The following is a 24,519-nucleotide window of genomic DNA, read 5'->3' on the forward strand; positions in this document are numbered from 1 at the left end:
TAAATACCTTTGGGTTTTGGACTGAAAACAAGAAATTCAAAGAAGTCTTTTGCGTCATGGAGAATCACATGAAAACAAATATGTAAGCATGAAACTGGAATAATCCGATATTGTTGCTTTGGTGTGGAGAAGCGGGAAGTCAGTTTGTCTATTGAATTAATTAATTAATAAAACTGACATGCAATTGACTTGTTTTGAAAAACAGCATGGTTAAATTACATTTCAAAATAATGTGCTGACTGACTTTTTAATATGCACTACATTATTTCAACAGTTTTATAATTAGTTTGTTTTGTTTGTATTTACTCATATTTCTTTCAGAATGTCTTGGATTAGTTACATGTGACACTGGGAAGCTGTGATGGAAAATTTTATCCACTGAAAATTGATTTGAAAATAAACAGATGAACTGAGAACATTAAACATCTAAATAATGACTAAAGGCATGAGATAAAAGACATTTGTCTGATCTTCTGCTACAGATTCGCATGACAACCAGTTTGGTGCAACACCTCACTGATCTAATAAAGGCTTACCTGCTGAGCCGTGGAGACTGTTTAAATCTTCAATCTACACACGCACACACAGCATCACTTAGTAACAGTTTCCCCTGTTTCACTGCCATTTACTCCTTTGATTTGTGTATCAGGCATTTTCACAACATGTGACACACGGAGACGGCTCTGCACAGCCACACAGCTGTTTGCAGTTACTGATTAGATTAGACCTCCTCCATGTTGAGGCTGGAAGGAGACATCAATCAATCTCAGTCTGGACACACCCACACAGACCTGCCAAGATGCATCACCAGCCAAAATGAATATGAATAAAAATGACATGAGGCTGTGTGTACTTTGACAAAATTTTATTACACTATCTGACCAGTCCATTATCATCATCTTTCTTTTTTAAAAAATCAGCTGTCATATCTACAAAATAATCCAGGAAATAAACACATGTTTTAGTCTACAAGGCCTCATAGCACAGTTAGTAAGAACAGAGTGATCAGCAGAAACAGGCCAAGTTCGCATGTTGTCCGTTTGGTAAATCACTTGGACTGATGGAGGATTTACACACAAGCAAACCATCTGTCTGTTTAAAGCTTCCTCTGACCGACATTTCATCCTTTAAGGGTTATTTTGAAGCCAGAGCCAAATCTGGTCACAAAAATACTGCAAATGTGACTTCATATGTGTATCAGAACAACTTGGGATGAGTTCATTTCGGAGTGTTTTTCTGCCTCTAGATTTATAAGGCCTTTCTCCTAAGTGCTACGTTTTACTCTCAACATCCTCTTTTAAAAAGGGGCTGTGAGTTTATGAGTCAGCCTGGATTTCAAAAGGCAAACCCCTGATACAAAACATTTCCCCCACAATAAAAATATATTAAGTGTTCTTTTCTTTCATTATCACTGCTCACTGAAAACCACATAGCTTTGACATGTCTCAGTCTGAACCTTAGTAACAATGTATGTTTAAATATAGGCAGAGCTTTACAATATATACAAGTGGTAGGAGAGTTTTCTCACCTTGTAAGACAAAGTGGAACCCTTCAACTTTTCTGTAAATGTAGTGAAAATCATGGTTTTCACTGGGCAGTGACAACAAAGGCAGGGCAACAAACAACCCAGTCTTAATACAATATGTGGGGATGAGGATGAATATTTTAAAGTCATGTAAATGAGACATATTTTCCCACAGTTATCAGTAACTTCTTAATACACTTGAGTATAATTGCTGCCAGTTTGTTTTTTTGGCAAATTCCTCACCTACTTGATATCTTCTGCCTCTAATCTGCTTCAACATCTTTGAACATTTTGTCTCTGTGTCCATGTAAAGAAGTGCGCACAGTGTGCATAGAAAGGAGACTCAGCAATCTACGTCATCCAAGTGCATTTAGCTGAAGTGAACAAAAGGACAGGACTCCCCCAAAATCCTCAAGAAACACGACACCACTGACAGAAACCAACACAATAGAGGAGAGACTTGGAGAAAAAGAAAAAGAGGAAGAGAAGCCTGATTCGCTTATAACAGAAAAAAATATAAACACAAGAAAGAAAAGCCGAAAAAGACAATACAGTCAACATGAAGGCAACACTCTGTTGTGTGAAAGGCAACTGTACAGTACAGATCTCTGTGGTGTTTACCCACTGACTCAAGTTCAACCAGGGAACATTTAATGTCACTAGCTGTTTTTGTTTTTAGTATTCGTCTCATCTATTCCAGACTGAACCAGGCTCGCTCCCAAACAGATGATTCAGGTCCTGACTTGCACTTTAAGAAACATTTATCTAATGCTGGATGCTCCGGTTGTCACAGTAACTAGTTCCGCCTCTCTCTCCTACCTGTCCCTGTGTATTTGCGGTTGCTTATATGTGTGTTCGGATGCATTTACTGGCTGCCGCCGTCCCCGTTATCCTCCCCCTCCTCCTGCAGCTCTACCAGAGGAGCGTGCCGATTGGCCTGAGAGCCCTCGCTGAAGAAAACCTTCTTGATCACACCTGACTTGGGCGCACGGATCGTGTGCTGCAGAGGAGAAAATGAACAACAGATCAACTTTAATAGAGACTCAGCAGAGTGTGTGCGTAACCTGTGATTTGAACTGGTTAAAAAAAGGTGAGAACGTGTGTGAGGCAGAGCCAGCAGGAGTCGCTCACCTCCATCTTCATGGCGATCATGACCATCAGCGGGTCTCCTGCAGTCACTTTATCGCCGGCCTTCACCAGCACCTAAACACAACACACCGGACTGGTTATTTGTTTGCACAGAGGATATTCAGTCTGTGTTCATGTCAAAAACACCCATTGCCTGTGGTTCGCAGGAACATTCAGCAATTTTGGCAGATTATAGGGAGTGAAATGATAAAATCCTATCTATTACTACAGAGTGTGACCCACTATGCATTTTACTTTGGATATCAAATGCATTTATTACTGATAAGTATAAAAATAAAATCTGCTAAATGCTTCTGTGCTAGAAAATGCATTCTTCTGAAGTTCCATTCAAAACATATTGGCATAAAATCACACTTGAATATGCATCTTTGGATTCAATGACATGCATGTTACATTGCTAAAACAATGTATTTTGTGGGAAATGGGAGCCTTTTATGTCATATATTGGTCTAGATATCTGCTATTTTAGAGGGACCTAAGTAACACCTGTCTTTGAGCTATTTGTTATTTTTACTTTTATGTAAATCCTGAGTCTCGCCTTTCTGAGTGAATCAGCCTGTGAGCCGAGATGTTCTGTTTTGATTTGTTCTTGTTTTTTTTTCTTCCACTGTTGTGAATGATATTTACAAAAAAAAACCCCCAAAGAGCCATTATTACTTTACATTACTGTAATTCTCTGTTTAAAGTTTTAGATCAGTCGACTTTGAATTGTCTTGGGCTCGTTCAGAACATGGCAGTCTGTCTGCTCTAAATCACTTGTGCTTCAGCCTCACTACACCAGCTGCCAGTATGTTTTAGATAAACACTAATATACTCAGAGGTGTCCTTATAAATAAAAGTAATCGACAAGGTGGAGGCCTAAGATATAGCATGTTCACAGAGTCAATTACTGTCCATATCAGCAGGAGTGTATTATAATGCCACTTCCCAAATAAAATAAATAACAAAAAGATGTTAAAATCATCATTAGGTTTGTTTGTTAAGAAGCAATGATGAAGTAAAAGTATTGTTGTTACAGTTACCTGCGGTTTAATATTGAGCATTAAATCTAATTCTTGACCTCGGAAACAAACAACAAAAAAAAACTTTTTCGGTAAGTACATGTGTGTTGCTTTCTTGCCAAGAGTTAGATGAGAAGATGCATACCACTCGTGTGTCTGAACACTAAATATGAAGTAAGTAAAGTTTATTTTTATAGCACCTTTCACATTAAAAGAATCACAAAGTGCTTTACATAAAAAAGAACAAATGTTCAAGACAGAGAGATAGGACAATAAAGAGCAATAGAATAAATAAAAAGCAAATAAGTTATTCAGACAGACTGACCAAAGCATGTCTGAATAAAAATGTTTTCAGCTGCTTCATGAAGATGTCACAGGGGTTTATGGATTGGAAGGAAAGGGGGAGAGTATTCTATAGTTTGGTTGCCACGGTCACCTCTGGTCTTGTAGCAGGTTGGAGGGACAGCCAATAATTTTTGTTCAGTAGACCTAAGAGCCCGACTGACCTTATAAGGGAGGAAGGAGGTCAGCAATATATTGGGGTGTTTGACCATGCAGGGCTCTAAAAGTGAGCACCAGTATTATAAAATGGATACGTAATTTGATTGGGAGCCAGGGGAGGGTGTGATGTGACTTCTTGTCATTTGTAGTTAAAAGCCGGGCAGCTGCGTTTAGACTGAAGCTGGAGTGAAGAGGCAGGAGGGCAGCAGAGAGCCTAGCAACTCTAAAGCTAATTAATACAATGCAACATGTTAATTAATTAATTAATTAATTAATGGTTGGTTAATTAATTAAATAATTAATTAATTAATTAACCAACCAGAGAGCAAGGCTAGCTGTTCCTTCGTTTCCGGTCTATATACAGACATTAGAGTGCTATCACTTTTATTGTCCAACTCGCAGCAAAAAAAGTACATGAGCCTACAACCAGCATGTTAAACTATTTCTTTAAATTCTTCTTGTAGTTGCACTGTCCACTGAGGAAGACCATGAGATGAAAGTGGGTTTTTCTATGTAGTGAAAGAATCATAATGTGTGAGAAAATAATGGACTTGAAGAACAAAACAACATGTTTTTCTCCTGTACCTCGTCATTATTTTTATATTTCAAGACAGGTCAAGAATTTGGAGACCTTCATTCTCCACACTGTCTGTCCAAGGCCTTTTATTTTTCCCTCCAACAAAACTATAAAAGACTAAATATCTCACTATGTCAGAACATTTTAAATTCCTGCAAAAAAAAAAAAAAAAAAAAAAAAAAAGTTGACGTCTATCTTTCTTTCAACTGCTTTAGAGAATTTTTTGTAAACTTGTTTTTTTATGTAAGATGTTTTTCTTTGAAGATAGTAATATGTACATGTACCTTCAATTTGAGTTATATGAAAAACTTATAAAGACTTATACAAAAATATATTTATTTTATTTACAATTCTTTATTAATTACGATGGCTTAGGTGCCACCACTAGATTGCCTAAATAAAAAATAAACTAATTCCTTTGGCATGACAAAAATTCAATTCACCGCTGCTTCTTAAGTTTGTAGGCTGATACAACCAAACTCACCTTCTCTATAGTTCCAGTCATGGGGGCCACAGCTCCACCCTGGGCCCCGGAGCCGCTCACACCAGCCAGATACTTGGGCACTGGAACAGACACCTGGGAGCTTCCCTCCTGCAGCAAAGATGTAAAGATGTCAGAGACAGAGGTGACGGTTCACTGACGGCTGAGGGAGGAGGATTTGAACAAGCTTTAATGTCCCCTCATGTCAGATGTCTAACACTTGTCCTCGGTCATTAGACGTGAAAAATGACAGTGCAGTGACAGGTGAAGTGTACTTCTCTTGAAATCGAATGGGGAAAGCATGAATTTCCAGCCTTCACATATTCACATCCTCATTTGGAAAAATAAACCTGTAATAAATCACCTGACAGGTGGATAAAAAAACAAATACACTTTTTGTACAGATTTAAAACTGCTGAGGTTCACAAAGACAGTGGTTAAAGTAGATTTATGTACGCACTTGCACAAGCCCATCCAGTTAAAGCTTACAAATTTTAGGTTTAAGAAATATTCAATCCATTTTTCAAGCTAAAGTCCTAAATATTCTGTGGTTCCAGCTAAAGGAATGTGTACATTTGCTGTTTTGTGATACTAAATTGCACATGTTTGGGTTTTGGACTGCTTGTCAAGCCAAACAAGCAATTTGAGGATGTTTCCAGGATACTGAGATGACCTTATTTACACTATTTTCTGCATTTTATGGACCAAACACATCAGATTCAGACCTATAAGAAATACTGCTTCTTCAATCAAGTTGAAAAAATTTTAAAAAATTACCAAATTTATATATTATCAACAAATCATAAATTTCTATTTCTTGACATTGTAAATAAGCATAAATCCCTGTGCAACCAAGATGACAGATGATGATGTCTGCGCTTCACCGACTTAAGCAATGTGTAAAATGCTATATTCACTCAGCTTGTGTTTCTAGTGTCAGTGGCAGTGTGAGCAACATACCGTGGAGAACAGGTGGACCGTGTTGTCCAGGATCACCAGTTTGGGGCGGGACTTCACTCCGTTGACAGAACAGTGCAGGAACAAAGCACCACCCTCAACCTCTACCTCTCCAGTCACATGGTACACCTCCTCACCAACCTGAGAGAGGAAGTACAGGGTAACCTCCTGACACTATTACCTCTGCTAGTTATATCACTATCTCTCCATATACGGCTCGAACGTTATGGAATCAGTGTTTAATCAATACTGATGTGTACATTTCTCTTTTCGTATTATTCATTGTATTTTTTTTAATTAGAATTTACAGACGTTTACTTTGATTGTAAATAATAAAAAATGTAAATAAAATAAATGTACACAGATTTTAAAAAAAGAATTATTTCAAGATAAAAAACTAATCTCATTTTTAAAAAAAAAAATTTGTGCTTAAGATTAAAAAAACTATCATAAAAAAAAAAAAAACTTTTGCGGCATATTAGCTTATTAATGATGCAGTAGAAAAAGAAAACTCACCTGCATGCTGTAGCTTCCATCTTTGTTGTACTTGATGACCACATCGACTTCTACAGACACGGACAGGAAATGTTTGCAAGAAAGGTTTTGGATTCACAGACAGTAAAGTAGAAACACCAAGTCTCCAGTTGAACACCATCGTCATCATCATCATCATCACACTGACACCACAGCAGCCACCGGACTTATTTTTGGCCTCGCAGTGACATTTTTAATAGAAACATTGAATAATGAATACGAGTTCATTAACAAACTGTCGCAGACCAGACCAACTTCAAACTTAATTATTCAAACAATCTTTAAATGAAACAGATCCACAGTTATGAGCCGGCCCCAACTGTACTAATCTGCTTATTAAAACTAACACAATATATCAGTTCTTCAACTAATTTAACACAAATTAACTGTCATCCTTGTCATTACCCATTCCTTTTCTAAAATATTCAAAACATGAAAATGTTTTTTAAGACACAAAAAATAATCCAAGAAATCCATGTCCAGCTGTGTGTGCATTACAGATCTTTATTGTATATCTTCTGCCCCATACTTAACTGTATGTACGCTGGTGAGCGCATGTCTGCATGCATGCATACACTGACTATGTTTGTGCATGTGTGTACATATGTATATCAAGATAAAGGTGTGTGTATGCATATGTGTTGATATGTTTATATATGGCTCTTGTTTTTTATTGTGCATCTATTGTGCATTGTACTGACGTTTAAGGGAAGTTATCCATTGCAGTATAACACACTGCTTCTCATGCACATGACATTGAAAAACCTGAACTTCAACATCCTCTGTTAGCCACAACAAGTAGTCAGATTTAGGGTCACCTGTCTAACTTGTCACTTATATTAGTGCTGAAATTATAAGTCAGTGAATTGAGTCGTACACCAAGACTTATTATTAACAACAATTTTAATAATTTGTTAACAATTTCAATAATCTATTATGTAAGATTGTCAAATATTTTCCTGTTCCACTGTTTGAAATGTAAGGATTTGCTGCTTATCTTTCTTATTATCACTGTAAACTGGAAATCTTTGTGTTTTGGACTTAATGTGGGGCAAAAGACGACATCTGAAGTTGTCAAATTAGGCTCTAAAAACATACAATGCTCATTTTCACTATTTTTCTGACATTTATTAACTAAAACAAAATTAATCATAAAAATGTATTTGTTGCAGCCCTTCCTGAACTGTAATCTGAATTAAAAAGTAGAAATCAAACTCCAGTTTAACCACTGAGAATTTAAAAAAAAAAAAAAAAAAAAAAAAAATGCTTCTCAGCCATTACACCACTTCTGATCCTGTTGATCAGGTTTCTGATTCTCCACATTTTTTTTTTATCTTTCCTTCCTCCCCATCTGTTCTCTACCTACCCTCTCTTCCTAGGGGGCAGTAAAGGCAGACGGTATCACTGGTACTTACTTTTGTCTCCCAGCTGTAGTGTCATATTTCTGTTAAACTGAATGTTGTTCCTCCAGCCACTGCTAGAGCCAAATGGGGAGAAGGGGTCTGAAAATCACACACACCATGTACATTTAGTATAATATGATTTTTTTTCAGTTCAAAAAGCTGTAAATCATTTTTCCTGACAAGGAAGATATTATCCCCCTCACCGGTGGAGGCTTGTGTGAACTCCTGTGTGTCTTTCTTCTCCTGCAGCACCAGACCCAGGGCCGCCTGGCAGATCGTGGCCCCAGAGGGAGCTCTCGGAGTAGGGAAGAGGTCAGCGTAGTGCTGGGGGATGAAGCTTGTGGTCACATTTCCAGCCTCGAATTCTGGGTGGCCGGAAAGACTCAGCAAAAAGTCTATGTTAGTGTTCAGTCCCACGATCTGAGGACGGATGCAGACAAGAGGAAGGATGCAAAGAAAGTAAAAACAGAGATATAAATATCTTTTTAAATTGCATCATTTAAATGAAATACTACACGTAGGGACTTAGAGTTTAGTATAAATACATTTATCTAACAAATTAATTTGCATGACATGAAAAATATCATCTGTCTGTGTGTGTGTGTGTGTGTGTGTGTGTGTGTGTGTGTGTGTGTGTCTTACATTATATTGTCGTAAGCAGTATCGCAGTTTCTTTAAGGCAGCTGATCGGTCCTCTCCCCACACCACAAGCTTGGCAATCATTGGATCATAATGTGCCGACACCTCATCCCCTGAAAATAAACACACACACACTATGTCAGTTGTAAAGCTCTCAGTGTTTTTCATTATGGTAATTAACTGTATTTGTCCCTTACTCACCCTTCACTATCTACACTCCATTGGAGCAGTCATATTCATTTTCTACTTCCCAATTGGATAAAATTAGATTATTGGATGAAGGCCAGCCAGTACTGCACAAGTACTCATTGTTGTGATTTCTTCACTGCATTTCCCAGAGATCTCTTTTAACTTCTTCTTCCTTGATATTTGTCTTTTGTGTAATCATGTTTTGTGTGATCTAGACTCCCTACCTTCCCTGACTCCAGTCTCTATGCGTGTGTGTTGGTCTGGTGGAGGGGTGGAGAGATGCAGCAGAGGCCCCGCCCCTGGAAGAAAGTCGTTGTTTGGGTCCTCGGCGTAGATACGAGCCTCGAATGAGTGCCCCCCTAAGATGATGTCATCCTGGAGGAGAGGCAGGCGCTCCCCTGCTGCCACCTGGAGGAGATTTTCACAAAGCATCATTAAGCTTCAGGCAATAAAACTTCTACCCGTTGGTGAAAAAGTTTCTCGTTACTTTTTCTCCATCCCTCCCCTCTCACCCTGAGCTGCCACTCCACCAGGTCGGTTGCAGTGATCATTTCCGAGACGGGATGTTCCACCTGCAGCCTGGTGTTCATCTCCATAAAGTAGAAGTTATGATGGGCATCCATTATAAACTCAACCGTACCTACACAGGAAGACAAGCAATATGTCATATACGCTACTGTGTGCTCTGGGTCTGACAATGTGGTCAGATGTGTGCATGTGTTTGTGTGTCTTACCTGCCCCTACATAGTTGACAGCCTTGGCTGCTTTAACTGCTGCTTCTCCAAGTTTCCTGCGAACCTCAGGACTAATACCAGGCTGAAAAAATACATATAGAAAAGTGTCAAAATACAGTGTAAACACTCAACAGGTGACACAAACATACATATATATATATATATATATATATATATATATATATATATATATATATATATATATATATATATATATATCTCTCAAGTAGATTCTCTTTATTTAGAGAAGATTTTCCTCATTTAACACAAGTGCAGCAGTAAATCCTGCCAACACAGGTGAACTTTTCCAGCTCTTGTCACCATGGTGAAATTAAAGAGACTAGTCGTAGTAACTAAAAGCTAAATTAAGAGCTTTTATTGAATGTGCATCAGTGGGTTTGGAAAACATAGATTGATAACAAGAGTTGCCACATGTCCAATGACCTACAGGCTAATACAGTTCACTTATATACTTCCTCTCTGCCAGCAAGGAGATTATTTCAGAAAAGTGGCTTAGAGCTTAAACCTCAAATCAGATTTCCATTTTCTAGATGTGGAAAACCAAAATTTATGTTTGCAAGAGACACTGATTAAAATGTCAAACTTAGATGCCATAGGTACAATAATCAACTTTTAAAAGTCCTTATCAGTCAGCTTTAATTCAACGACACATTTCTGTGACCACCATCATGCTCTCACCCCTGGTGCTTCCTCTATGATCTTCTGATGTCTCCTTTGGACACTGCAGTCTCTCTCAAACAGATAGACAGCGTTACCGTGCATGTCTCCGAACACCTGAACCTCCACGTGTCTGCAGAAGACAGAGAGAGAAATAAAATGACAAATTTTTTTTTTACATAGGGGAAAATAACAACATAGTAGAACTGGCTGGTTGGCAGTGAGTGAGGGAGTGAGTGTTACCTGGGGTCCTCTACAAACTTCTCAACCAGCATGACATCATCGTTGAAGGATTTTCTGGCTTCTCGTCTCGCCGACTCCAACTGCTCTAAGAAGTCTGAGTCTGAGCGTGCAATACGCATCCCCTAAATACACAAACACGCACACAAGCACACACACACACACACAGGGTTATTTTTTGTTTCCTGAAGTTTCTCCATCAAAGTTATTTTGGCTTTTCGCCATCCTCTCACCTTTCCTCCTCCTCCACGGACTGCTTTAATCATCACAGGGTATCCAATCCGAGCAGCCTCTGCTTGCAGCCTTTCATTTGATTGGTCCTCTCCATGGTAACCACCAATAATTGGCACCCCAGCAGCTGACATGATGTGTTTGGATGTGCTGAAAACGGACACAAAGCAATGTAAGTCAATTGGCAAATTCTGTTATTCATGTTTCTATTCAACTGTTTGAAATTATGCTGCTGTAATGACACAAAGCCCTCAACAGATATTATAGATATTTTTTAATGTGTGTGTGTGTCACCTCTTAATGCCCATATCTCGAATGGCAGAGGAAGGTGGCCCAATGAAGATGATGCCTTCCTGTTTACACGCCTCTGCAAACTCGGTGTTTTCAGATAGAAAGCCATAGCCAGGGTGGACCGCCTACACATAAAAACACACAATTAAGATTTCAGGAAGATTAGATGTAATAAGGATAAAAAGCCCCGCTGTGCAACATTAAGAATAGTTAAGGCGATTAAAGAAACCTGAAGATTATAATCTGTATCTATTACGCTGGTTTAAAGAACTCTCCCTTTAGCAGGATAACTCACATGTGATCCAGACTTCTTGGCCACTTCCAAAACCTTCTCCATAGAGAGGTAACTCTGCTGGGAGGGCGGAGGGCCGATGTGGTAGGCTTCATCTGCCTACAAAACAACCAAAGCAAAAGTAGACAGTGTCCCAACGCAAGCTTAAAAACAATCAATGGGCAGGTTAAGAAAACAACATATTGTCTCATTGTATTCACAAAAGCTGCTGCAGAGAGTGGGAAAGAAGACGGAGACCCAAAAACTGCTTTTTGTGGGAAAATGTATCTCGCTTCTCACCATGGCCACATGCATGGAGTGTCTGTCTGCATCACTGTACACCGCCACAGAGCGGATGCCCATCTTCTTGGCTGTACGCATCACGCGACATGCAATCTCTCCTCGATTGGCAATCAACACTTTCTCTATCCTTCCCACCCCTGAAGAGGACACAGCGGACACACAGTTTCAACTGTGAGTTGCTCACAGGGACATAGTTTATATCTCTTGCACTGCATTTTCAGTACACTTTCCTCTATAATGAAAATATTTTTAATTTGCTATTTCACAACCAGCAGAGCTATTGGTGTCATGGTTGCTTATAACAATATTGCAAGGAACATGTCTTTAACTCACCTCCTGACACGAACCTCACGCCTCTTTTGGTCCATGATAATTTTCTGACAGAGGAGAGAAGAGAGGAGTCAATAACTCCAGTAGCTAATTTTACAGGAAAGTGAAGTGCAGAACATTTAGTAAATGAACGCTGCTCAAGAAATAGCAAGTACAGTCACTATAAATCTAAATAACTGAGCAGGAATGATAATTGCTAGTGTAGACAGTCGCACAGTTGTATGTTCAACTGTGTGCATGTTGTACCAGCCACATTAGCCATGCTAACTGCTACCTTTATTTAACCTTGCTCAGGTCTTATCTGTCTCTCCAGTAGTTCGCAGGATGAACCACATTTTATCAACACGCTGAAGTTGAGTCCAGAAATAACGTGATTTTGTGAAGGTTAGCAGTCATGGCCACTAGTGGAAAATTTACAATCTTAGCTACAAAAGTGCCTTATCTGGTTAGCTCAGCCGTAAGATAACACTGGTCCGGTTGAAAAACTTTTACAGGAAGTTAAATATCTAATAATATAAGATGGCTTTACAAGGGGCAGCCTGTTTCAGACAAGAACTGAGCAGACATGTCACTAGTTGATGTACTCACTGTGTAAATATTCTCAGACCCTGCAGAGTGGGGAAACTCAGGATAACTGCAGCCATAGCTACCAGCTGCTGGGCTAGCTGCTAGTTTAGCTAACTATTTGACTGACCAGCTGAACGTGGAAAAGGCGAAGTGCTAATTTACTAAACACGCTAATCGTCGGTTTGGCTGTATTTTAACTACAGCTAACCAATCAGCTTAAGTCGGAGATCTTAATTGGGGCTTTCAAATGTTACACACGCACGAATAAACACTGCTACACGCCTTTTAATGTCTGTATTACTAATTATGACCTTTCCAAGGACTCGTAGCGGCGACAGCCAATGAGAAAAGGGGATATGGAGGTGGGGAGGGAGCTGCAATGACGATAAAGGGCCAGCAGAGGGAGACGTTTCACAGGTCACCCAGGTGGTGCTAATTATTTATTTATTTATTTATCATTATTTTTTTTCTTCGTCCACTCCGACAGGTGTTGAATTACAGTTCGTAATGAATGATTACACCTCCTAAAATATAAGATTTGAATTGACAGCATCATTTGTATTGATGGTGTAATTAAGGGTTCAATAACCATTAATTCTGTTTTTATTAAATAACTGTTGAAATTACAACAAATTTGAATATTACAAAAAATAGCAATGAATAAAAATCATTGAAAGCAGAACGAAAAAGAAATGAAATTCAGGTTCATACTTGTAACAAAGAGATTGTGAAATCTTTTTTTCCAAGTGAATGAAAGAAAGGTCAAATAAATACATTTAACAATACTTTTTGCATTTATAGTTTGGATATAAGATATCAGGCCTTTATATGTTATTATAAAAGTCAAGTCTAGGTTGAGGAGAAGAAGTTTGTAAACGTTTTTGTTACAGTAACTGAGTATAAAATATGGAGTAACCCTGCATCCAGTTTCACAGCAAATTCAGAGCCTGTCGTAGCCTTGGCTGCGGCGGTCTTTGATGAACAGGAGGGTTAGTAGTGTGATCAGGATGAAACCCACCACTGTGGCCCCGATGACGATGGGAACAACCCGCTTGTTAAAGTCAGCCCAGCACTCCACCTCTGAAACATAAGAGAGAAGGAGGATGATTAAAGATCCGTCCAGTGGGGTGTGTCATTAAGCCTTCAAAAACCATGTCTACTTCTCAAAAATGGAGAACTCATAGTAAATCGAGGAAAAGCCCCATCTTATCTTTTCAATCCACTACAAAGGGTCACAAATCGGGCTTTTATTTATTTTATCTGGCACAGCTTCCTGCTTCTGGCCCAGATGTATGACAGTAATAAAGGCAATAAAAAAATGATAGCATCATTGATTGTGACCATCTTTTCTTAGCTTCCTGTTTTAGATGTTGAAATTCATCAGGGCTTTTGACAGTCTGACCTTTTGAACTCTGCTGAAGCCAAACAGGAAACTAAACAGAGTGGTAACTATAGTTGCCAGTGAGTTTTTTAAATGGTTCTGAAAGCAAGAATATAAGAATATAATCTGGTCCAACTGTAGACAACAAGCTCCAAACACACAGAGGTTATGAATGTGTGTGTTTTTATGCATGAAAAAAAGGTAAAGATTGTGCTCATATTGATTTATTTGTAGACGCGTTTTTACTAGTTTGACCACCGGAGAGGAAGCACAAACAAAGGACCATTACACTCAGCTGAAGTTGCAGGGAAAAGAGAATCACATTAGTTTTGAGTGGATCAGTGGTTTGTCTAAATAAGGAAACTTAAAGCTCATTCAGCATTGATTTACTTGTACCTGAGCAGTCTAAATTTTGCACTTAGCTTCCCAAGGCAAAACAATTTGTTGAAGAGAAAGAGCAAAGTCTAAAACATAAGTTTTGGCTGCAGAAACATATTGTCCCTGCTTTTCTATCTCATGACCTCTCGGCTTTGTCTTTTAACATCTCGGTTCAGTTGGTTCAGATCCAGTTGTGGAACCCAAATGATCAGTTCAGTCACCTTCTCCATACTGTCCTTTGGGCAGAGTGAAGGCCTGCATCTGCAGATGGACCAGCTTGATCCTCAGCTCGGACGACATCAGCAGCAGACTGTCAGATTTGCACTTGAAGCTCTGACCAGCGGCTGTTGAGAACAATTTGTCATGGTCCAACAAGCCAGAGTAAGTCTTATCTGGGAGGAGCAGGATATAAAACAGAGGCACTTTTGTTACTAGGAAACCTTCATATACATAAGGCGAAATTTCTTAAATCAATTCCCTGTTTTAAGTTTTTTCTATTTGATCTTGAATGTTACTTTGAGTCTCTTCAATTTATAACAAACAAGAAGTCCATGTCAGCAATTAATATCTATTAAAATATCTAATCTAATATCTATTTAAATGTATGTATTTGTTCCCTTTTTAAATTATTGTTTGTATTTTTTTGTTGAAATATTTTTTCTTTCTTTTATTTAAAAACTGAGCAATTGTCTGATTGCTTGTCAAATTTCCAGTTTAAATAAAATTAAACAGAGGCAGTTGCATTCTAAGAGTTTGCAGATTATTCCTCAGAATCAGAAATAGAAACAGCCATATATCATCTGTCCTCTCTCTTACTGGCACATCTCTGGCAAAGAGGCAGAGGCGACACACGAGCACTCAGCTTGGTGATGTAGGAAACATTCTTTTCCTGGGGACAAAAATACAGAGATTGATTCAGAAATCCCAGAATTCTCAGCAGATACACATTTTTCAAAGTAAACAAACATCATTTCATCATTTGTTGTGAACAGTTTGGTCTAGATGTGAACCTGGAAGTCTCACTAAAGCTCTACACAAATTAATTATATTCCAGTGATAATCAGTCCACACTAGTTTAAATTAAATGAACATTGCATTTTTGGTTTCCATGAAGTTAACACAAACATTTTGCCTTCAATGGCTAAAATTCAGATTTTTTTTGGGACATTTTGGAAATGAACTATTTGTGTGATGCTTGCGCTTGACTTGCACTTTATTCAGTCTTGTAATAGGTTGATGCATTGTGTCACATTCTGCCCTTGTACACATGTATATTGTCATTTTACAGATATTAATAAAAAAATAAAAAACTGAATGATCTTTTTCATTTTTTTACAGGAATATATGAAGTTTGTTGTTGGGGTTGGAGCACCCGGGGAAAAGCCACGCAGACACAGAGAGAACATGCAAACTTCACACGTTGAGGAATATGTGAATTTTTGTGTCGTACCTTTATGAAGGTGAACTCCAGGCTGGTAGTGTTGTCCGGCAGCATGAGAGACAGAACAGCAGACTCTTTGCCACAGTAACCGCTGGTCCTGACCCTGGAGGGGTCCAGGTTGAAGTACCAGGTCTTCTGAGGGCATAAAGGGGAGAAGTATTACTTCATATCACTGTACAGAGTCACAAGTCATCGTCTCTCCTCATTTTCTCCTTTCATTGTGCAAAACATGTGACTAAATTAGCATCCATCACTTATATTGGAGATATATGAGAGCATAAATCTACACACCCAGCTTTATTCTGGATTTAGGTCTGTACGTCATAAAAAAGCTGACATCAGTTTTAGATTTTCATTGTTTGAACAATGAAACCAGCTTTTAACACCTCACAAAGAGATGCTGACACAAACACACACTTTCTGCAAAAAGGGCTGAAATACTAGAAACTTTAGTGATACACACTGAGGGAAATATGTACTACTCACAAATGAACAGCCCTGACAGATGCACACCAAACACACACACACACACACACCAAACACACACACAAACACAAACACACACACACACACACACACACACACACACACACACACACACACACACACAGTGCTGAGCCAGTCACAGCCTTTAACCTTCTTTTCAATGACGATGTACTCTGCTCCCATGGTGGCTTTGATGCAGGGTTCCCCAGCAAGGCTCTGCAGCATGTAGGTCCCTGTGCACAAAACACACACAGACATGCACACAAAGTGCACACATACATGCATTAACACACACGCTAGTAAAGTACCAATTGTGATGTGAGTTTGACTGACATCATTTCACTGCAGCTCGCCACGATTCCACCACTCTTCATGCCATTATTTCAACATGTTTGCGATTCTTTCTGCAATAGATTGGCCACAGAAACTGGTGCTTTGTTTATATTTCTGTAATAAATCTAGTCTTGTGTTTGTGTGTGTACCTATTTTAGGAATGGCCTCAGAGGGCCGCAGGACCGGCCGGTACATCTGATTCTCAGAGTCATTTCTCTGGAGGTGGACACCTGGAGGAGGAAGAAGAGACCTGCCATTTAACAAGGTGGCGTTTCAAAAATCAGTAAATCATTACCCTTGGCAATCTGGTGATTGATCCTGGCTCTAGGCAGAGTTTATCTGTGAGTCTCAACTGAGTGGATTTGGTAAAAAAAAAAAAAAAAACTGCTGCTTGCTTAATGGCAAACAATTGGAAACAGGAATATTCGCAATTAGAGCACAACATAGAGTGGATTAAAAAAAAAAAAAAAGGGCCACAAGATTAGTTGATACTTTGTGTTGTAAATTCCTATAGAAAATTTACAATTAATTAGCCCCTGCAGGATTGATGCCATGAGATAGTTTTAACAGAATCTTCAACAAAAAAAAAAAATGAAACCAATGGAAAAGAAAATCACATCCAACATGTTTGTTCTCAGCTTTTTCTGCTTATCAACAAGACACAGATGGAAACAGATTTCTGGATGTAGTTATAGAATAAAAATAAGTCATGCCCTTGGTCTAAAGTTTACAGTAATTACACTAAAGTATCATTATTACAATACTTTTAAAATGGTATACAATTCAAAAAACAAGTTGAAAGCTTCTGCTGCTGTAAAACATATACCGTAGGTTTGTCGGACGTTTTCCACTTTTTTGACACAATTTCTTTCTTTTTATCAACCTGCATTTACAAGATATTTGGAAGTGAACTAGTGGATGTAGTGATGTATGAAAACTGGCTGCGATGACTGTCCTGTCATGTGTATGCTTAAACCTCAAAGTGAGGAAGACGAGTGCGGGACCACAAGAGACCACACAAGCAACGATGACAGGAAACCAGACCTGTTTAATTTGTGACAGTTTCACAGCAGTGACAGCACTGGTGCCATGAAGGTTGAAACAGCCTCATGAAGACCACCATTTCATTTCAAACTATTAAATAAATATAAATATAAATATTAATAAACCATTAGAAATGTCCCAATCACAGGTTCACTCCTTAGATTATTCATCTCAATGCATGATAATTACAGAATGGGATACTTCTTATTCATATTCATATTCATATTCATCTGTGGCATAAAAGTCTTGGTTTAGGAGTTTAAAATATCAAACACAGTTTTTATAGTATCATGAAGAGGAACAGAAGATGAATTTGAAGAGCACAGCAACACAGTTTCAAGGGTGTGAAATCTGTTGCTGTTGTTTAAGTTACAGAGAGAGACAAAGAATGATCTATAGAGAGAGTTTATAGTCTATTATCTGAGGATGAAATGATATTGAATATCATGAAACTTACCTGGAATAACAGCAGCCAGGAAGAAAAGACAGCGTGCACCTGTGTGCATCATAGTTAAAAGAACAGAGAAGAGTAGAGTGACGTGACGAGATCAGAAGCGCTGCGTCTGCAGTTTGGTGATTCAATGTGAAAACTGCTGAACACCTACATACCGTAAAGACTCCTGCAGAGGAAGTGAAGTACCACAGGAGGCGGGTGAGAGCTTACACCTCTGATGGTAAATTCACGTCAGTTGAACAAAATGACCTTGCCTTACTCAGCCAATCTGAAAATGACTTTGTCAGATGAATTTAGTTTCTCTGCAATTTTATGACTTTGATCTTGTTAAATGTATTTCACTATCAAATATATTTTCCTCTCATTTCTTCCTTGTCTCCTCTTCAATGTTCACGTAAATCCTTGAATGTCTTCTTCTTCTACAAACTGTGGGCGCCTACTGTAGTGACCCCCTGTTTGTGGTTTTTAAACACAATTCACAACACACACAACACATTTAAACACAAACTTATTTAGTAATATGTTCCATGTAAATTTTGAAACAGGAAATAAGAATAACAATCCTAATCATAATCATAATAATAACGCCTCAGGGCCCTTATCATTTAATTTGATCCTGTGCCTTTAGTCATACACATTCCCACCAATGCGCATTGTGTGTATTAGATGTGTTTGTGTATAGTGTATATGTGCACACACTGCATATGACTAAGTATAACTGAGACTGTGTGTGTAGGCTGCTCAGTTTGTTGCCAATTAGCACAATATGTGTTTGCGCATGTGTAACCAGAAGAGGGCAGAATTACATTTTTATAAATCTGCTCTCGTCTATAATTTCACACAATCGCAATTCTTTTTTTTTTTCTTTCTTTTTTTTAAATCTGCTGTTTCTACCAAACAGGCCACTTTAAGAATTGACTTCCTGTATCTATCATTGCAGATGTGCACAGATGTGTACAGATGTTGGAGGTAAAGCGATTGCTGAGCCAATGACCTGTCAGGCACACGTAAGGTTTTGGCATGCTGTCATCAGTCTGCAGGTATGAGCTGACCTTCGCGCACTCACGGAACTTGGAGACAAGACAAAGCAAACACAGTGTCTGTGTGATACATCTACAGTATAATGGAGTGTAACATCTGAGCACATTTCACTTCATTTCAAAGAGGAGCAGCGGGGAAGTCTGAGAGGTACAGGCTAAAGGTCGACAGGGACAAAGTACCAGTTAAAACACACAAAACACACACCCTGCACACACACAGACAAAGACACACACAGTGGCCTCCTAAACACTTACAGCTAGGGAATGTTTCCCTTCCATACATTCAGTGCCAATCTACTCTACTTTATGTGGTTAATTTGTGGGTATGTGTGTGTCCAGATTGAGGTAGGAGGGTGTTTGCTCTCCCGGCGTCACTCATGAGGGAAGTTAGTTCATCTCCTCATATGCTCTCTCTCTCTCTTTCTGATAATGACTGTTGTGTTGACTCAACAGGTAGGAGGGCAAACAAAAAAGCAAACATTTGCTCTCCTTTTACCGACTGAGCGTTTTGAGCATTAATGTGTGTGTGTGTGTGTGTGTGTGTGTGTGTGTGTGTGTGTGTGTGTGTGTGTGTGTGTGTGTGTGTCCTCTCTGCCCTCTTGTCCTCTGTGTATGTATCTGTGTGTCATCATCTTTCTCAGGATTCCCACCTACAGTTTCAGGAGAACTTCAGTCAGTCGTCCATCCCTGTGTGGAGAGGAGTCGAGTTTTTCTCCCTCACGCTCGGCAGGATCGGCAGCAGGCCTCCACCTTCAGAAACTGTGAGTACTGCATCACTAAGTCTTTACATCAAAGCTCATAGCTTACAAACATGCTTAATTCTAAGCCACGACTAAAGAATTTGACATTGATCCAGCTGACACTGTCTGAGTCAGGACGTCATTTTGACATGTAATGCACTGATATTGTAATAATAAACTAATAAACTGCAGCTGAAAGTGTTCAGCTGATGTGATATTCGCCTTTTCAATGCTTTGTAACAGAGCAGAGCCAAACATCCATCGAGATCACACAATGAGGAGTGGAGTAGGCCTATGTGTGCTGGGCCTGCTGTGCCTCCACAGCTCTGTCTTTGGGCAGGTAAGCAGAAAGTATCAGCCTTTAAACTGAGGTGAAAGCAGGGGAACTATCAGGCTGTTTAGGGTTTACAGCAGTGCTGGAAGAAGATTCTTTACTTTTTCAGATACTTTACTAAAGCAAAAGAACTATTACCACCATAGAAAAATACTTTCTTACAAGTAAAAAGTAAAATACCAGAATTATGTTTACAAAATGTAGTTTAAGTATCAAAAGTAAACTATAGCATGAAGCAATACGGCAACTTTAAGTGTAAAATAGATTCATTATCATTTCAGTCACATTTAAGCATTGTAGTTTGCTGAAATGGGTCTAACTACTTTCCTACTTACATATAAAAATGTTTTACTTGTATGACATGGTGCAAGTCAGCAGCTCTCCATTACATGTATCTGAGACTGAAATACAGTGTTCCCCTCTGAAATGTGGAGAATTAATGCAATACACAACTAAGTCTGAAAAAGCATAAAATCAAGTAAAATAGATGTATTTCAAAATTATTTGTATTATTATTGGTATTTGAGTAAATATACTTAGTTTTTCTATATATATATATATATATTGGATTACAAGCATTTAAATATTAAGTAAAACCCCGTTTTGAAAACTAACTTTATTTTATTTTCCTCTGAAATGTAGTGGGAGTGTAAGTAGAAGAAGTAGAAGAGTAAAATTGCATAAAATGGAAATAACCAGTGAGAGTACAAGTACCATAAAAAGTACAGCACTTAAGTAAATGTATTAATTGTATGTTAACAGTTTAACTAAAGAGTGGTTTTCACTTGATTTGATTTTTTTAAAGGCCTGTAGAGGTAGGGCTATCACGATTTCACCAAAAAGCAGGTTTGGAGTAAAAAAAGTCAGACCTAATTTTGCATTGCAGATTTTTTTCCTGTCTTGTTAATCATCTCACAGCCGCTCCGGCTTATCTTGTAAATCCTACAGGGCACACAAATGCAGAGTCTGGGGACTCCTGTTGTAGTTTATTGTAGTCAGTCATCTTTCTTTCTTTACTGACTAACCTCTCTCTCTCCATGGTAATGCTTCTTCTTCTTCTTCTTGTCCAGGAGGCAGTGGACGTCCAGCCAGGCGTCCTTATCTTCTGTGATGACCCATCTGTAGAGAAAGCTGTCGACAGCGCCCTGCACAAGTTCAATGAGAAGTTGGCCACTGGACACAAGCTGGCCCTCTATCAGATACTAACAGCCAGCAAGGTACAGTGACTGTCTGCATATTTACCTTATAACTCATCTTCAAGACTCCTTATAAGATTAAAGAAAAACATACCGAAACTTGATATTCCTATAGTATATATAAAAGTGTAGAGAGTGCATGTGGGCAACAACATTTTCTTCTTTAAAATACTATGGTTTTACCGGTGATTGGTGTCACTTCTACAGTGTTGCATTATTGTTGCACTCACCTGTATTGTATTTCACAGTTGTGATTTGCAACGACTTCATACACAGCTATTATCAAAACTGTAAAAGAAAAGAAAAAGAAGGAACACACAGAAACATTACACATAAAAACAACACTTGCTGTAACTCTCAATGCTCTATGTGAGGAAGTTTATCACTGCTCCCCTGAATGGGAGTGTTCGACAAAGTCGTTTTAAACAGTCACTACAAATCATGCAGAAATTAAGTCTTAATGCACAATATTTAATTCCTGACTGCATTTTAAATTAACTTTAAATTTTAAATGAATTGTTGTGAGTGTAAATCCTTCACTTTTACAATATTAGTTACTCGTCAGATAAATGTACTGAAGACATGGATTGTGTTTAAAGTAAAAAGTAAATTTCCATCCAAAATGCAATAGCTATTAAGTTGTATAAAACTGATCCTAATGTATCAATAAGACTAACAGTTGTTCTTCTGTTAGCAAAACAACTGTTTATTGAATTTAAAAATTCTTTCAGCGTAAATGATTCAGATGTGAAGAGATCTGATGGTTGTTACCTCCTTTAAAAATCCACACGGCGTGTGTCAGAGCTGAAACTGGAAGGTGATGAAAGATGAGGAACCAAAGCTGTGGGATGACGAAAACATCCTCAGATACTTTGACCTCTGATGCACACTGACCGACTGTGTGTGTGTCTCTCTCCACAGTCAGAGAACGGCTCAGACTCGGTGTATTCACTGCAGTTCACCAGCAGGAGGAGTGACTGTCCTGCCGGGAGCAACAAACCCTGGAGAGACTGTGACTATCTGTCTACTAGACGCAAGGTAATGATGATGGGATGAAATGCGGTTGCTGATATTCATATTGTCCATTCACATCTGTGGAGTAAATGCTAAGAGTGAACTCTCACTGTTAATATTTATGTATAAACAAAGCTGCAGATTCCTTTAGAGCATTTACAGCACATTATATTTCTTAAAGTTGGTGATAGTTCTGATGCTGTGTATCTATCCGGTTGTTCCTCCAGGAGCCGATTTCATGCAATGCCACAGTCTACTTGACAGAGGCGGAAACAGACACTAAGCAGGTGGATTGTGAGCTCGGTGAGTGACTGGATGAACAGAATGATCACATGATCTCATTAGATAAAAAGTTAATTGGATTGTTGCTTCTAAGACTATGACACAAGCAAAGCCAGAATTAGCTGCCAGGGCGATTAAGCATTTTTACTGAAAGATATAGTTTAACATTTTTTCCTTCTTGCAGAGACATAGTTGAGCAGGCTGATACTGCTCTCATGTTTGTGGGGTAAATATGAAGCTGGAGTCAGCAGATGGTTAGCTTAGATTAGCATAAAGACTGAAGACGGGGGGAAAGAAATGACAGTCTGGCATAACCCTCTGTAAAACCACTTTTCACAATTCAGCTTTTGTATAGATTACAGAGCCAGGCTAGCTGTTTCCCTCTGTTTCCACTCTTTATGTTAAGCTAAGATAACTGCTGGCTGAAGCTTCATATGATGAGTAGTATGTGTCTGCACATCACAGTTTCAGGACTTCAGGACCGCAGTCATTTCCAGGACCGTGTTTCCTGGACCACATCTCTAGGACCCTGGTTTTCTGTGACACAACCACTGCAGCAGAAACCCAATTTGTTTTAAACGTGCGTCATACAACGCACTGTAACCAAATCGCTAGGTGGCACTATGGTGAAAAACTATAGTCTTAGAAATGCGGTCTTAGGATAGTCCTAAAACTACAGCTTCTGGTACTGCAGAAACATATTAATAGAAGAGACCTGAGAATGGGTCAAATCTTTTGATCTAACGCTATAATCATGTGATATTTTCTTTTTTTTTTAAAAACCTTAATTACGTGCAGCCAAGTAGGAAAAAAAAATCACACGTGAAGATGTGTTTTTCCTGTTCTTCCCATTCTGTCAACATTGTCTGAATGCAGTATAACTCTTGGCAAGACAGTGAAGCGATTACAATAAATATTACAGAAATACAGAAAATCTGAATACAAGATGAAGCCTTTTGCTCGCCTTGTTTCGTGTTTTCTGCAGAGTGAAATAATCTGGGACACTAAAGGGACAAATGATTTTACTTGCCCGGAAACTTGAACCAAATTTAAAGTGGAGATTCTTTCTAAATGCGCTCAATAAGATTATTTAGAAAAAAAAAAAAAACTTTTTTGAACTTGGGACCTCATTTAAGACATTTACCATGAAACCAGTGGCTCATTACAACCTATTACGTCTCTTGTCATGTGATGCACTCCACTGGGGGAATTGACCCATTTCAAGTCAGAAACTGAAATTTTCTCGCAGCAGCAGCAGGAATCACTGCAGTATCGATGTAGTCCACCATGACTGTTTATCACAGGAGAGCATATGGCTCATTTAGAAAACAGTGAGTCATTGAGGAAAATGTACACTGGTGGGCGCAGGGGATACACAGGGGAGGCCGATTGTGTAATATATCAATACTATCTGCAGATAGGGAGAGCACAATATTAACTCATCGCACCATAAAAGGCAGTGGCCTAGTCTAGACTTTAGTCTGTTTGCCTAACCTGCCCACTGTGTTCTCTCTCCTGTTCCCAAAATGTTTTGCAAGTTTTAAAAGACTAAGCTTGCATAATTCCTTTCTGTATTAAAATGGTATTTACCTGTTACAGTTAGGGCTGTACGACTATGGCCAAAATATTAACCACAATTATTTTTGATCAATATTGAGAACCCAGTTATCTATCACAAAAAAAAGTTTTTTATTGCACTTTGACATTTAATTTATCAGAGCCTCACTTTCACTTCCATGTTGTGCTACTCTAAATTATTGCACATTTCACCTATCAAACTTTTGGGGACAATGGG

At 38.6% G+C, this 24,519-nt stretch overlaps 3 protein-coding genes across 5 annotated transcripts in view; 1 reads left to right on the forward strand and 2 right to left on the reverse strand.

Moving 5' to 3' along the window:
- Positions 1-848: 848 nt before the first annotated feature.
- On the reverse strand, positions 849-12,871 carry mccc1 (methylcrotonyl-CoA carboxylase subunit). The gene is made up of 19 exons (XM_023428939.2): positions 12,623-12,871; positions 12,038-12,081; positions 11,702-11,841; positions 11,426-11,521; positions 11,134-11,255; positions 10,842-10,989; positions 10,612-10,733; positions 10,390-10,501; positions 9,691-9,772; positions 9,469-9,596; positions 9,181-9,364; positions 8,771-8,880; positions 8,332-8,548; positions 8,141-8,227; positions 6,708-6,757; positions 6,195-6,332; positions 5,238-5,345; positions 2,657-2,728; positions 849-2,525 (listed from the first exon to the last, which is right to left on the reverse strand). The coding sequence occupies exons 1-19, from the start codon at positions 12,676-12,678 to the stop codon at positions 2,391-2,393; spliced, it is 2,151 nt and encodes a 716-aa protein (XP_023284707.1). The 5' UTR covers positions 12,679-12,871; the 3' UTR covers positions 849-2,390.
- A 292-nt stretch (positions 12,872-13,163) lies between these two features.
- lamp3 (lysosome associated membrane protein 3) lies at positions 13,164-19,296 on the reverse strand. Of its 2 annotated transcripts, XM_087180034.1 has the most exons (8): positions 18,274-19,296; positions 18,122-18,160; positions 16,770-16,850; positions 16,438-16,520; positions 15,811-15,936; positions 15,177-15,249; positions 14,582-14,752; positions 13,166-13,681 (listed from the first exon to the last, which is right to left on the reverse strand). In XM_087180034.1, the coding sequence occupies exons 3-8, from the start codon at positions 16,813-16,815 to the stop codon at positions 13,542-13,544; spliced, it is 639 nt and encodes a 212-aa protein (XP_087036160.1). In that variant the 5' UTR covers positions 16,816-16,850; positions 18,122-18,160; positions 18,274-19,296; the 3' UTR covers positions 13,166-13,541. The 2 variants fall into 2 exon arrangements, with proteins under 2 accessions (XP_023284524.1, XP_087036160.1); XM_023428756.2 differs by lacking the exon at positions 18,274-19,296 and having other exon boundaries at positions 13,164-13,681; positions 18,122-18,264.
- Positions 19,297-19,780: 484 nt separating this feature from the next.
- The window catches only part of kng1 (kininogen 1), a 6,669-nt gene continuing 1,930 nt past the window's right edge, over positions 19,781-24,519 (forward strand). The window contains exons 1-5 of one of the 2 annotated variants that reach the window (XM_023428795.2): positions 19,781-19,919; positions 20,142-20,238; positions 21,303-21,449; positions 22,350-22,466; positions 22,670-22,745. In XM_023428795.2, coding sequence (XP_023284563.2) covers positions 20,173-20,238; positions 21,303-21,449; positions 22,350-22,466; positions 22,670-22,745 — 406 coding nt within the window. In that variant the 5' untranslated portion in view covers positions 19,781-19,919; positions 20,142-20,172. The remainder of the gene's footprint in view (positions 19,920-20,141; positions 20,239-21,302; positions 21,450-22,349; positions 22,467-22,669; positions 22,746-24,519) is intronic. The other variant, XM_023428796.2, reaches the window with a different exon arrangement.

This window comes from Seriola lalandi, unplaced genomic scaffold (genome assembly GCF_002814215.2).
Source record: "Seriola lalandi dorsalis isolate HSWRI2012SDOR001 ecotype SW California unplaced genomic scaffold, Sedor1 jcf7180002054885, whole genome shotgun sequence".
Classification (NCBI taxonomy): Eukaryota; Metazoa; Chordata; class Actinopteri; order Carangiformes; family Carangidae; genus Seriola; species Seriola lalandi.